Below are 14,871 nucleotides of genomic sequence, written 5' to 3'. Positions count from 1 at the left end.
GAAGATTGGGGAATTGGGCTTCCCCCCCCCAAAAAAAAACAGAAATAGACACCAGAAACCAGCAGAAAATGTTGCAAATTATGGTGGTTCTATTGAGGGGGCCAAGCACCCAAAAGTAAAGTTTTCCAAGCACCCAAAATGCAATTGTGATCACAGGATGTGTGTTACGGCCATGGTAACTGCGAAAATGGATCATAAGTAACTCTGGGGAGGTCCTTCTAACTTTGAAAAAATTTTAAGTGACCAGTTGTAAATCGAAGACTACTTACCGTATTTTTCGGACTATAAGACACCTAAATTTAGAGGAGAAAAACAAGGAAAAAAATAGTTTTGGGCCTCCGCATGTCCCATTTTTGTAAGGTGACCAGACATCCCGCTTTCGGCGGGATAGTCACGATTTTTAATAATTTGTCCCGCATCCTGCAACGTGTTCAAAAAGTCCCGATTTTCCAAAAGAAAGAAAACAATTTTTAAAAGGACGCCGTTAAAAAAAAAGTTTTTATTTCTCTGAAGTGTCATTCCCGATGTGGCATTTAGAGGGCAGTGGTTTCCCTCTCTCCGCCCGGCTCGCTCGCAGCGCCCGACGAGTGAAGCTCCCTCCCCTCCTGTTTTTCTGCAGGGAGAGCGACGGCTTTCTGGCGCGGCGAGGAGCAGTCTCGGTCCTGGGCCAAGCGGCTCAGCCGTCGGAAGGTTTTTTTTTTCTTTTTTTTGCCCGCTTCTCTCGGGCGCCATTTCTCCCTCTTTCTCCTTTTTGTCCTTTCTCCTCCTTCCCCCAAAAAGAGAATGAGAGTGAGAAAGAGGAGGTGTGTGGGAGATGGTGGGATCGCTGCTTTCTGAGCTTGCTGCAGCTAGGATCCCCCACCTTACACCTCTTTCAGAAAGAGCTTGATCCCCCACCCCACACCTCTTTCAGAAAGAGCTTGATACAGCTAGGATCCCACTATCCTACTATTTTATTTTTCTTTATGTACACTGAGAGCATATTCACCAAAGACAAATTCCTTGTGTGTCCAATCACACTTGGCTAATAAACTATTCTACTCTACTCTACTCTACTCTACTCTACTCTACTCTACTCTACTCTACTCTACTCTACTCTACTCTACCCTACCCTACCCTACTCTACTCTACTCTACTCATTTCTATTTCAATTCTAACAAGGAGTTTAGCTTCTCTCTCTTGAAAATGTAAGCTAGCATAAGGCATTATAATGCAAGCTAGCCTTAACTTTCAAACAGTTCATTTAGTGACCAAAGTTACAATGGCATTGAAAAAAGTGACTGATGACCATTTTTCACACTTAGCGACCATTCTCACACTTAGCGACCATTGCAGCATCCTCATGGTCACGTGATCAAAATTTTGATGTTTGGCAACAAATTCGTATTTATGATGGTTTCAGTGTCCTGGGGTCATGTAATCGCCTTTTGTGACCTTTTGACAAAATATAAAATTTTTAATCAAGCCTCCCCCCCAACCCCCCCCCCCGGTCAATGGTGTCCCTCTTTACCAATCTGAAAATCTGGTCACCTTACATTTTTGCCTTCCTTGACCCCCAGAAGCACTTTGCAGGCCAAAAACAGACCCGTTTTTGGTCTCCCAAACTCTCTGTGCGTCCCATTTTCACAAAAAATGGGCCTGTTTTTGGCCTCCCAAACCTTCCGCACGTCCTGTTTTTGCCAAAAACTGGCCCATTTTTAGCCTGCAAAGTGCTTCTGGGCGTTGGGGAGGGCAGAACTGGGACATGAGGAGAGTTCGGGAGGCCAAAAACAGGCCTGTATTTGGTCTACAAGAAACACAGACATTTACACCCACCTTTTTTTGGGGGGGGGGAGTGCATCTTATAGTCCAAAAAATATAATACATACCTTCCCATTTTATATCAAATTTGGGGCAGTTCCCAAACAATAATTATTCTAATAAACCAGTGGTGGGTTCCGGATCCCGTTGCAACCGATACGATGCAATGGGGCTGGGCGTCCACCATATGAACGTGCGCAGCGCATGCATGCATACTTACTGCCAACGACACCTCCGCGACACTCCAGATGTTCAGCAGAGTGTCGCGCAGGTGCTGTACCCTCCGTACACATGCGCAGAAGCCCCGTAAACCTCAAATACCAGTAAGGAGCACGGGCAGGCGGGTGGGCGCTCCGGAGCACTGTACCAGAACGGTACCTGGTGCTCCTGGCAGGAACCGGTACGCCCCGGCGTACCAGTCATAACCCATAACCCACCACTGTAATAAACCTTTATTGCCTGGATTCACACAACATATAGAGCCATGATACTGGTTTACAGCTAAAGGGGCTGGATCTTGCACTGTTATGCTAACATCAGTTTAAACCAATTTTAGCCTGTTGTGTGAAACTAGACACAGAATGGGTTTGCCTACCTGAAAAGGGGGGACTATAAGGAAAGCAGAGTCATTTCAAGCATATCCTCTTTTGGGGGGGGGGTTGAGAGGAATAGAGCAATAAAAAGAACATGTTTCTCCATCTGCAAATATAAGAGAACCTATTGAATTAACCCATTTTCCAAGGTAGTTTCGGAACAATTTAGGAGCCCATCGGTGACCAAAATAAGTGATGATGTTGTTGGAGAAAGTGGGGAAAGAGCATTTCAAGCACAAATCCCTACTTCCCTAAAGTACAACCATGTTTTCTTGTTGATGGTTTTCAAATAAATCATTTCTGCTGATTTCTAATGCTTTTAGGTTGACCAATTTTACAGGCCTTTTAATACAAATATTTCTATATAAAGCTCCACCAATCTCCCAGCTCTCTTTCTACATGCAGTTTATGTGTGTGTGTGTGTGTGTGTGTGTGTGTGTGTGTGTGTGAGTGAGTCACGCCAACACAAGGTTACTGTTAGCCACGTTTTATTCACAGTAATTACTCACAGACAAGACTTTGGCAGCAACCCAGACTCCCACAGGTAAGAAATACACACAAGAGCTTCTCCAGCTTTAGTAAAACGGTTGTGTCCTGCAAAAGGTCTCCTCCCAAAGTCTCTTCTTATATACTCTCTTAGGAGGAGCCTAATCACAACCACCTGGGCCCAATTATCTTCTATGTCTCCGTAATTGCTGCTGGCGCTTATCTGCCCGTCTTTGCCTGGCGTCTGGGACTAACTCCCTTAGCTCTTCCCTACTGCTCCAGGGCCTGACGTCAAACTCTCTTTGGCTTTCACCGCTGCTCCATGCCTCAGGCGCCTGCTGGTGGCCAACCAGCCTCTCTGGTCCCTGCTCGGAATCTGAACCCTGCCCAGGGTCCTCCACATTGTCCAGAGCTGACTCATAGGACTTTCACTCTTCCCTTTACAAGTTGTCCTTGGCTTACGGACCGGTCAACATGTCAGAACTACCTGGGGCAACAGGTACCATATTTTTCAGAGTATAAGATGCACCTTTTCCCCCATTAAAAGAACGTGAAATATTGGTGCATCTTATACACCGAATACAGCCATTTTTGGCCTCCCGAAGCCCGCCCCTGCATCCCATTTTTGCAAAAAACGCCCCATTTTTCGCAAACCCGCAGGCTTTTTTGCCTTCCCTCAGTCCCCAGCAGCACTCTGCAGGCTTCAGCAGGGCTGGGACAAGGCAACAACGCCCCACAAGGCAAAAATAGGGCCATTTTTGCCTTGTCCCAGTCCTGCTGAAGCCTGCAGAGTGCTGTTGGGGGTTGAGGGAAGGCAAAAACCTTTTTTTCTTACTTACCTCTTTGAAATCTTGGTGCGTCTTATACACCGGCACGTCTTATAGTCCGAAAAATACGGTAATCCTGGAAGTACGAGAGATCATTTAGCAACTGTCCAAAGCTACCACATACCTCTCCAAAGCCATGTATGACCCATGATTTGGAGATAAGAAATTTTACAAAAGGTATCCGGTCATTTGCACTTACAAAGGACCGGGCAGCTTCATCACTTTGCAGAGATGCTGAAGCATCCCCCACCCATCTCTAACTTCCCCCCCCCCACCAGCCCTTCTTGCCCTGCTGGGTCCCTGGGAGACGAGGCCTGCTTTGGCCCCCCATGTCCCACCTCAATGCCTTGTTTACCTTCTGGATCTCTGCAGAATTCAGTTCTCACAGGCCGTTCTCCCTGGGCCATGTGGAGCAGCCACTTGGAAACTGACCTTGGCCAAGCGGCCTTTCAGCCGCCTTCTGCCTCTCTGCATGGCCTCTTTAACTGCAAACAAGAGAATGATATTTCTCTTGTTTGATATTTGGGGGCGGGGGGGGGGGAGAGGGAGGGAGAAACAAGAGCAGGGAGATGTGGAACAGACAATGAAGGGTTAAGTGTTAAAAGGGCAGGACACACTACACCACTTCAGACATATGGTTACCCAACATCTTCTTAAAAACTCCCAGTGTTGGGGCATTCACAACTTCCAGAGGCAAGTTGTTCCACTGATTAATTGTTCTCACTGTCAGGAAATTTCTCCTCAGTTCTAAGTTGCTTCTCTCCTTGATTAGTTTTCACCCGTTGCTTCTTGTTCTACCCTCAGGTGCTTTGGAGAATAGCTTGACTCCCTCTTCTTTATGGGAACCCCTGGGAAAGTTCTCTCATCTTCCGGTTTGTTTGTTTTTCCAGATGGGAAAATGTGATTTAAATAACAGTTCCAATGTCAGAAACAGTTCTTTAATGAGTTTTACTCGGTTAATTGTCAAAAACAAGGAGGAAAAAAACAAGTGACAACCGAGGAAATACCATGCAAAGCATAAATACACTAAAGGAATATCTTTCTCTCAAAATATTCGGAAGAAAGCTACAGAAGATGGTTAGGAACCACCAGGCAAGCAGAACAGAAAATAACAAATGCTTTATTTTAAACTGAATGTTTTAAATGCCTTCTTTAGGCCTTCCTAATAACTTAATTAAGTACTTCCAGAAAAATAAAAAAATCACATTATGTGGATAAAGTAGAAGCCAAAGGACTATCATTCCTACATACTGCTGATGTAGAGAGCAAATCTCTTTTAAGATTTATCACATTTATCCTACAGCGGTATTTCTCAACCTTGGCGATTTTAGGTTGCGTGGACTTCAATTCCCAGAATTCCCTAGACAGATACCATGGCTGGCTGGGGAATTCTGGGAATTGAAGTCCACACAATTTAAAGCTTTCAAGGTGGAAAAAAACACTACACTAGGGAGATCCAAGCAAGAAAATGCAGTTTCCTGCTTGGCCTTCAAGCGGGATAATCAACCAGATTTACAGATCCTGAAAAGATTACCTGGTATCCCACATAAACCCCTAGCCCAGGGATGTCAAACTCAAGGCCCGGGCCCGGATCCAGCCTGCGGGGTGTTTAGATCTGGTATGAGAGAGCCCTGGAAACAGCAAAGGACCAGCCCGTGGTGCCTCTGCCAGCAAAAACGGAGCTCGCGAGGGCTGCAGGCAGCATCTCCCAAGTTCCGTTTTCACTGGCAGAGGGTTGCAGGAAGCTGCCGCAGTCAAAATGGAGCTCCAGAGCCCATTTTCGCTGGCAGAGTGTTTGGGCCGCCACAAGCGCCCCCAAACACGGGCAGAGGTTGAATTGGCCATGCTCCCCCTGCCCCCCCCCCCCAGCTTCAAACACAACCCTGATGCGGCCCTCGCTGAAATCGAGTTTGACACCCCTGCGAGCCAATGCGGACAAATAAAGAAATATTTAGTCCAACGTTTTAAGAGCTATATTCCCCACTTCCTTTTTAAGAAAAATCTGAAATCTCTTCAAGGTCTCCTTGATAGAGAGGAAATCTAACAAGGGTCAGCCAGCAGAGGGGGTCTCTATGCAAGGACATAAGCGCCTTAGACAAAAACGTACCCCCTTTCCCTGAAAAATGCCTTATAAAAATAAACATAATCACATTCATAATTCCATTATTAAAGGAGCAAATATTCCTGATGTAAACATTAGATTGTATTCCCAAACAACTGAAAGGGCAAGTTGTGCGTGTTTTGTTTTTTTTAAACATAGTCCATAAAATAAATTGTAGGGCAGGGATCTCCAAACTTGCCAACTTTTAAGATTTGTGGAACTTCATCTCCCAGAATTCCCCAACCAGCAGATCTGGCTTGAGGACTTCAATTCCCACAATTCCACTTGTGGACTTCAACTCCCAGAATTCCTCAGCCAGCAAATGTGGACTTCAATTCCCACAATTCCACTTGTGGACTTCAACTCCCAGAATTCCCCAAAAAACAGATCTGGCTTGAGGACTTCAATTCCCACAATTCCACTTGTGGACCTCAACACCCAGAATTCCCCAGCCAGCAGATCTGGCTTGAGTACTTCAATTCCCACAATTCCACTTGTGGACTTCAACTCCCAGAATTCCCCAGCTAGCAAATCTGGCTTGAGGACTTCAATTCCCACAAATCAACCTGTGGACCTCAACACCCAGAATTCCCCAGCCAGCAGATCTGGCTTGAGGACTTCAATTCCTACAAATCAACCCCTAGACCTCAACAAAGAATTCAACTTATGGGCTTCAATGTCCACAGCTGGCTGCAGAAATCTGGGAACTGAAATCCACAAGTCTTAAAAGTTGCCAAGTTGTAGAGGAAGAAAAACAAGGAAGAAAATCAGCCGTAGGGACGATCAACAGTTCTACAAAGAGGTGGATGGCACCACCAAATGCTTTATGGCCCAAACTGGATGATTTCCAAGAATTATTGAAAATCTCAAGTTTTTTCTGGATGGTCTACTTTTCCTTTGCCACGCGCTCCTGCCCTCCTGCCTCTATTCATTCCTGAGTCCCAGTTCGCTGGTTGTTTTCTCGTGAGCAGGACCCTCCTGAGTGTCCCCCGTCAAAATGTTGTCATTTTTCTCTCCTGCGTGAACCGTGTAATGCCGGTGAAGTTCCGATTTCGACCGGAAGTTCTTCCCACAGTCAGTACACAGGAACGGCTTGGCCCCCGTGTGAGTCCTCTGGTGGGAAATGAGGTTGGAGTTACGGTTGAAGCTTTTCCCACACTCCAGACAGGCGTATGGTTTTTCCCCCGTGTGGATCTTCTGGTGCCGGGTGAGGCTGGTGCTGTCGCAGAAACTTTTCCCGCAGTCCGAACAGATATACGGGGTGCCTCCGGTATGGACCCGCTGATGTCGGACGAGGCTCATGTTGGAATAGTAACTCTTCCCGCACTCGGCGCATTCGAACGGCTTCACTCCAGTGTGGGTTTTCCGGTGCGTGATGAGATTGGAGCTCCAGCGAAACCCTTTCCCGCATTCCAAGCACGTGTAAGGCATTTCCCCCGTGTGGATTCTCTGATGGAGCGTCAGATCCGCTTTCCGGCAAAAGTTTTTCCCGCAGTCGGCACAGTGATAGGGTTTTTCTCCCGTGTGGATCCTCTGGTGTATCCGAAGCTCCGATCGTTCGCAGAAGCTGACGCCGCATTCCGGGCACTTGTACGGCTTCTCTCCTTTGTGGATGATGGAATGCCTGATTAAGTGCGACTTCACGCGGAAACTCTTCCCGCAATCCAAGCACTGGTAGGCCTTCTCCCCTGCGTGGATCCTCTGGTGAATTGTGAGGCCCGAGCTCTGGCAGAAACATTTGCCGCAATCCAAACATTTGTATGGTTTTTCTCCGGTATGGATTCTCTGGTGTCTGACCAAGCTGGTGCTGTAATTAAAACTCTTCCCACAATCTGGACATTTATAAGGCATGTTCCCTGTGTGGGTGACCTGAAATTCGATGATATCTGCGTTATCGTCGGCTACTCCGACAGCCTCACTGTTCACTCGACGGACTTTTTTCGGATTTGTGCTTTCTCCGATGAGCTCAATGCCTTTGCAACGAACGGCCTTCCCGATGTTCTTCTCTGCTTCCCCTTCAAATCCCTGCCAAATTCTGGGAAAATCTTGCAGCTCGCCATTCGGGGAATCCTTCAGCTCCGAGTTCCCCGTCACTACCCCATTGGTACTTTCTCCTGCGACGTCTGGTAGATCGGTGGCTTTATCGGCGCGCCTCAAAGATTCACCTGGAAAAGGAATAAGAGATAAAAAGGGGGAAATCTGGCGTTTCCATTTGGCTTCCCACTTCCAAACTATTCCCCGGAATTTTAAACTCAGTTTCTGGAAATCAGATGCTCACTTTGGCTATATTTCAATGTTAGAGATATCTAGGCTTATTCACCTACCATATTTTTCGGACTATACAGGCTTCCCAAACCCTCTGCACACCTCGTTTTTTTGCAAAAAAAAAAAAAAAAAGACATACAGAGGTTTTGGGAGGCTTGTAGAGTGCTGCTGGGGGCTGGGGGTGGGGACGAGCAAAAACAGCCCATTTTTTGCTAGCTTTTGCCTCCCCAGCCCTCCCAGGAGCAACTTTGCAAACCTCCCAAACTCTGTGCACAACCATTTTTGCAAAAGAGGGCAGGGTTTCAGTAGGCTAAAAATGCTGCATTCAGTGTATAAGATGCACCCAGATTTTCACCCTCTTTTTACGGATCAGTCACTTGCAGTTTCCAGCAATGCCCAGAATTCAACTTGTGGCCTTCAACTCCAACAGCTGGTTGGGGAATTCTAGGAGTTGAAGTCCACAAGTCTTAAAGTTGCCAAGTTTGGAGACTCTTGATATAGGTCAGGGGTGTCAAACTCAAGGCCTATGGGCTGGATCCGGCCCATTGGGTGCTTAGATCTGGCCCGTGTGCCATTATAACTTTGGCTGGAGCCTCTTTTTCCCATCCACCCTCCAAAGCTAAACATGGCTGGGCCTGGTTAGTATTGGATGAGAGACCACAAGGAAATATTGTTTGTACAGCCTTCTCATATACTAACTGGGAATGGTGAGGGGCTGTATGTTAGGAATATAATTCTAACGGTTGGGTTGGCAATATATAAATCATGTAACAATGTTGTAACTGTTTCTTTAAATCATGCTGTAAAATGTGATTGGTTGCTGTTTTCCTCAATCAGCCATAAGAGGGAGCCAGAACGACTGTTAGCTCTCTGTTCGTTAGATGCTGGGCTGATCTGATCTGAGTGTTTTGGAAGCTGGCTGTTAAAAAGTGCCATGAGTGTTGTAAGTGTTGCATCTGCTAGCAAACTTTGAGTACCAAACTGATTATATGATGCTGGACTATGTTATTTGGATTATCCCTTAACTGGAAGACATTGATGACTGACTGAATTATCCGTGTATGACTTGGACTGTTTGATGGACTCTGATACCTCTATTTCCACAAAAGTAAAAGCCTATTTAAACTGCAGTGTCTCTGTATGCTGGTTTGTGTGTTCTCCAACACAACTCTCCCAACGCTTCTCTGAATGTACTCGTTCTCCCAACGGGGAGCTTACATAACACTGTAGTCTCAAGCTGGGCTGGGCTGGGCTGCTGGGGATTCGCAGTGGTTCAACCAAGTCCATATACTTTTCTGAGAGCAATTCAAGTACAGTAGTCCTTGACCGACAACAGTTGATTTAGTGACCGTTCAAAGTTACAACGGCACTGAACAAAATGACTTATGACCATTTTTTCAGAGTTACAACCTCTGTGGCTTCCTCACGATCATGTGATCAAAATTCAGACGCTTGGCAATTGGTTTAAATTTATGACCATGCCTGTGTCCCAAAGTCACGTGATCAGTTTTTGCGACCTTCTGACAAAGGCAGATTCACTAAACAACAGGGTTACTATCTTAACCACCTCCGTGATTCACTTAACAACCGTGGCAAGAAAGGTCGTAAAAGGGGGCAAAGCTCACTTAATAAACGTCTCACTTAACAACAGAAATTTGGGGCTCCATTGTGGTCATATGTCGAGAACTACCTGTACAGTATGGAAGAAATTTGCCATTGCCTGGTTCCCGGGTTGTTTTAATGTCTCAGTTTAGTTCACATCTTTTGGATTTCCTGGTGGTCTCCCATCCCCATAGGCTTGACTTGCTTCGCTTTTTTCTAGATAACTCAGGGCTGGCTAAATACCAGTAATAAATACCATCGGCAATTTTCTGCAATGGACAATCTGTTTTATCTGTACGATAATTTCCAAATCTGTTTCGAACCCCAAGGCGCTTCTCAAGTCAACGTACAAAGTGAAAATTTGAAGGCATTGTGCATCACAAAAGGCAGAAGGAGGGGGGGTGAGAAATTATGCTCCCCCCCCCCAATCCCCATTTAGTTTTTGTGCCGCTGCCTGTTTATTTCTGCTCCTGGCAGTTATTGCTGGTTGGTCTTTGTGCTAAGATCTACTGCTGGGATCTTCTCCCTTTTAGAGGTGGGATAAAAAGGCACCACGATCTGCACCGCCTTCCCCAGGATACCACAGAGACAGGCAGCAGCAGCCTGGTTAGCAATAGCAATAGCAGTTAGACTTATATACCGCTTCATAGGGCTTTCAGCCCTCTCTAAGCGGTTTACAGAGTCAGCATATCGCCCCCACAGTCTGGGTCCCCATTTCACCCACCTCGGAAAGATGGAAGGCTGAGTCAACCTTGAGCCGGTGAGATTTGAACCGCCGACCTGCAGATAGCAGTCAGCTGAAGTGGCCTGCAGTACTGCACTCTAACCACTGCGCCACCTCGGCTCTTAAAAACCTGATCACTCTCTTGCAAGCGAAGCGTGAAGACTGATCCAAACCATCTCAAATCCAGACAAAAGCCAGGACATCCTTCATGCTTCGCCAGTGAAAAAGTTGAAACTGCCCCATCAAAGAACTTACCACGGATGTTGGGAACTCCATTGTCATCTCCCCGTTGACAGTCCGAGGACTCCTGCTCAGACCCAGAAAAATTCAGGGTTGGCTCTCTTCCCGACACCTGAAACAGAAAAGGAAGTGCTAAGGTCAAAGACGCGGAGAGGCCTTAAAGGGCATCTATCGTATTTTTTGGAGTATAAGATGCAGCAAGGTTTTGAAGAGGAAATTTTTTTTAAAAAGTTTTTGCACTCTGCAAACCTCCCAAAAACCGCCTGTTTCCACCCCCACCCCCCAAAAAAAAGCATGAATAGCCTTTAGGGAGCTTGCAGAGTGCTCCTGCAAGGGGCGGGGGACAAAAACGAGCAAAAAACGGCCATAGCGAACAATAGGTTGGGCTTAACAAACGGGGCAAGGCTCTATTTTGGTCGTCAAAGACTACATGTACTGGCTAGGGCAGGGGTCAGCAACTCTGGTTCTGGAGCCGCATGTGGCTCTTTCTGCAGCTCCCTGTCGCCAGTTGGCACCAAATTGAGAGGAGCTTCCGATTTTGGGGGTGGGGGTGGAGAGAGGAAGTAGGGCGTGCCAGGAGGAGACTCTATGGCAAGGGGTGGGTTTTCCGATCAACTCTACAATTGATAGGGCTTTCAGTGAGGACAGGTAGAGGAAAAAGAACGGCGCGATAGGAAGAGACTCTATGGTGGGGAAACCAGACTTCCGGACGGCTCCATAATTGAACGGGGGGTTCCAATTAGGACCTTTGTGGTTCTTTGATATAGAGCCGAGGTGGTGCAGTGGTTAGAGTGCTGTACTGCAGCCATTTCCAGCTGACTGTTATCTGCAGTTCGGTGGTTCAAATCTCACCGGCTCAGGGTTGACTCAGCGTTCCATCCTTCTGAGGTGGGTGAAATGAGGACCCAGACTGTGGGGGCGATATGCTGACTCTGTAAACCGCTTAGAGAGGGCTGAAAGCCCTATGAAGCGGTATATAAGTCTAACTGCTATTGCTATTTGAGTGTTTAAGGTTGCCAAACCCTGGGCTAGGGAATTCTGGGAATTGAAGTCCTTTACTATCTTAAAAGTTGCCAAGGTCGAGAATGACTGGTCTACGCAATTCTAGCGAGGGCCACAGCCTCCGAACTCTCATCCCAAACCACGCGTCCTCCTCACCTGCTCATCCAAAGTCTCCGGTACCCATTCCTTCTGCTGGAAGCCCTCGGCCAGAGCCACTGCCTGGGCACAGGTTTGGGGGCAACCCTCCACCACCCAGCTCTGGAGGTCAGAGGGCAGGATGGCCAGGAACTGCTCCAGGATCAGCAGCTCCAGGATCTGCTCCTTGGTGTGCCTCTCCGGCTTCAGCCACCGGCAGCAGAGGAACCAGAGGCGGCTGCAAGCCTCACGGGGACCCGCGGCCTCCCGGTAGAGGAACTGGCGGAAGTGCTGGCGCTGGATCTCCGAAACGACCGTGTCCCCCTCTGGAAGCTCTTCTTTCGGCGGCTCGGAGGGTTTCGGGTTTCGGTGGGGTTCTTGGGATTCCCCACTGAAACCAGGCTGGGTTTGGGTCTCCCGTTCTACTGTGAACTGGGTGCCTTCGGCCTTCACCTTGACGGAGGCTGGAAGTGTGGCAGAAGTATTGTGGAGGGAGGAGCTCAGTTCTTGTAGGCTTGAGCAGCTGAGTCCGGGAGCCTCCACTGTCTTAAGAAAGTCTTTCCACCGGCTCTCCTCAGAGTTGGGAACGCCCAGGCCCAACTCTTTACCAAAGTCTCTTGGGGAGCTCATCAGAAAAGCCCTGGTACCTCCAGCCGGGAAGCCTCCAGTACGTTCGCTGCTCTTCACTCCTACTCCGGCATCTGTGGTCTCCTCCCAGGCGTCCTCCCATCCCACCATCTCCTCCTCAGCTGGCACATCTGTCTCCCCTTCTTCCTGCTCCTCCACGCCTTCATCCAAGGTCACCTCTGGCTTTGGTCTGGCCTGGATTGTGGGGGCCAAATCCAACAGGGCTCCCTCTTCCATCGCCATTCGGCACCAAGGTTAATGGCCAACCGTCAGCCTTGCCTTCCAAAGCATCCCAGTGCGCCCTTTGAGATTACAGGATATTTGCAAGGTGACCAGTAATTAGAGGTAGGGGCATTAGTAGCCCACTGCCAAGGAACTTCTTTCTAAAAAGGGGGAAGAGTGGGAGAGAATAGAAATTAAAACGAGAAGAAAATGACAGGTAGTTCTCGACTTAAGACCACAACTGAGCCCCAACGTTTTCTGTTGCTAAGTATTGTTAAGTGAGCTGTGCCCCGTTTTACAACCTTGCTTGCCATGTTGGGAGTGAATCACCACAGTTGTGAAATGATTCCCCATCGTCTTTGCTGGTCAGAAGGTGGCAAAAAGGGGACCGCATGACCGCGGGACGCTGCCACCGTCATAAATGCGAGTCAGTTGTCAAACATCCAAATGTAAATCACGTGACCACAGTGATGCTGCAATGGTCGTAAGTGTGAAAAACAGCCACAACTCACTTTTCCCCCCGCCGTTGTAACTTCAAACGATCGCTAAATGAACTATTGTAAATTGAAAATTATCCGTACTTCCTACCTTCCGATCCCTTTTTTAACTGTCAATCTTTCCAGATACACCAGACTGGAAATCCATCCAGGTAAGCTAATTCTATTTTATTAGAAGATAAAGGTTCCCTGCACACATATGTGCTAGTCGTTCCCCACTCTAGGGGGCAGTGCTCATCTCCGTTTCAAAGCCAAAGAGCCAGCGCTGTCCAAAAACGTCTCCATGGTCGGCATAACTAAACGCTGAAGGCGCACGGAATGCCATTACCTTCCCACCGAAGGTGCTTCCTATTTTTCTACTTGCATTTTTTACATGCTTTTGAACTGCTAGGTTGGCAGAAGCTGGAACGAGTAACGAGAGCCCACTCCGTTACACGGCACTAGGGATTCGAACTGCCAATCTGATCGACAAGTCTGAAAGTACAGATCTCTTGACATCTTGTTTTTAATAGCTGGTAACACTAAAAGAGGTTCTTTTTGGAGTTTCTTTCTCTGCCAGCTGTTTTTCAGCTTGGGCTCCCCAAGCTCCTTTATCTCATTATTCCTTAGGCAGCATCTCTTTCCCCTCAGCCAATATTTTCTACCATCACCATTTAAATGTATAGACCTGTTCATACATACATAGTTATGTATTTATACACACACACACACACACACACACACACACAAATGTACTAGTTCCTATTTTTCTACTTGCATTTTTTACGTGCTTTCGAACTGCTAGGTTGGCGGAAGCTGGGACAAGTAACGGGAGCTCCCTCCGTTACGCGGCACTAGGGATTCGAACCTCCGAAATGCCGACCTTTCCGATTGACAAGCTCAGCATCTTAGCCACTGAGCCACCACGTCCCTTCGTGTATTTATACACCTATATACACACGCATAACACATGCACACACATATACACAAACACATGTGTGTATGTATATGTATGTAGCATGCGCATATGTGCGTGAGATGGATGTTTATGGATATATATATATATATATATATATATATATATATATATATATATATATATATATATATATATATACACACGTACATACATACATACATACATACACACACACACACACACACACACACACATCTTCTTTTAAGAGCAGGCGACAGAGTTTCATTTTTACTGTGAGCCAGTCTGCTCACAGTAAAACAATGACAATAAAGCTTATCTTATCTTATCTTGAGATATAGCAGGGAAGATTGCTGGGGAGCATGGGGTTGGTGATTACCTGAAAGCGAAGGGGAGGGAGGATGGGGCTTAAAGGGCGCCCCCCGCCGCTTCTGCGCGTGCACAACCTTGCAGCCCACTGCCCCCTTTCGCATCACCGGCGACTTCTCCCGGCTCCCGTTCCCCCCGACCCCACCTTACCACGCGGCCTCCATTCATCTTTTGCCGTGCAGGGCTCAGCGTTCCAACCGGAAGGAACGTTCATGTTTTCTCCCCCTCTTTCGCGTTCCATTTACCTCTCCCCCCCACTCCTCTTCTTATACCACACAGCCGGACTTTGACCTATGCTGCCGCTCTAGGAGACGCCTTCCAGGCGCGTCTCTAAGGTTTTAACCCCTGAAATGCTTAACACCCACCCACCCCCCCTTAAACACAAGACTCATCCCCAACAGCCTGCACCTATCTTCAACAGGGAAGGGACACAGGGCAGCAAAACACCCTGCGGCCGAGAAGGTG

General features: G+C 47.5%; 1 protein-coding gene across 1 annotated transcript; it reads right to left on the bottom strand.

Moving 5' to 3' along the window:
- Positions 1-6,451: 6,451 nt before the first annotated feature.
- Positions 6,452-14,645, bottom strand: LOC106539627 (uncharacterized). The gene is made up of 4 exons (XM_087711224.1): positions 14,557-14,645; positions 11,797-12,785; positions 10,654-10,750; positions 6,452-7,972 (listed from the first exon to the last, which is right to left on the bottom strand). Exons 2-4 carry the CDS (start codon positions 12,643-12,645, stop codon positions 6,732-6,734), a joined length of 2,187 nt encoding a protein of 728 aa, XP_087567350.1. The 5' UTR covers positions 12,646-12,785; positions 14,557-14,645; the 3' UTR covers positions 6,452-6,731.
- Between the last annotated feature and the right edge of the window lie 226 nt (positions 14,646-14,871).

The sequence above is a fragment of the Thamnophis sirtalis genome, unplaced genomic scaffold, assembly GCF_051295495.1.
Source record: "Thamnophis sirtalis isolate CommonGarterSnake01/CBP01778 unplaced genomic scaffold, rThaSir2_p1.2 scaffold_3, whole genome shotgun sequence".
Taxonomy (NCBI): Eukaryota; Metazoa; Chordata; class Lepidosauria; order Squamata; family Natricidae; genus Thamnophis; species Thamnophis sirtalis.
The sequence above is the reverse complement of the archived record's forward strand: the minus strand, read 5'-3'. Positions and strand labels throughout refer to the sequence as shown.

What these genes read in the sequence shown, in the direction of transcription:
- LOC106539627 (XM_087711224.1), bottom strand. Translation starts at nt 12,645, where the DNA reads ATGGCGATGGAAGAGGGAGCCCTGTTGGATTTGGCCCCCACAATCCAG. An exon ending in CGGAGACTTTGGATGAGCAG is followed by an intron (nt 10,751 to 11,796) that starts GTGAGGAGGACG and finishes TTTCTGTTTCAG; the next exon opens with GTGTCGGGAAGAGAGCCAAC. An exon ending in TGGAGTTCCCAACATCCGTG is followed by an intron (nt 7,973 to 10,653) that starts GTAAGTTCTTTG and finishes TTCCTTTTCCAG; the next exon opens with GTGAATCTTTGAGGCGCGCC.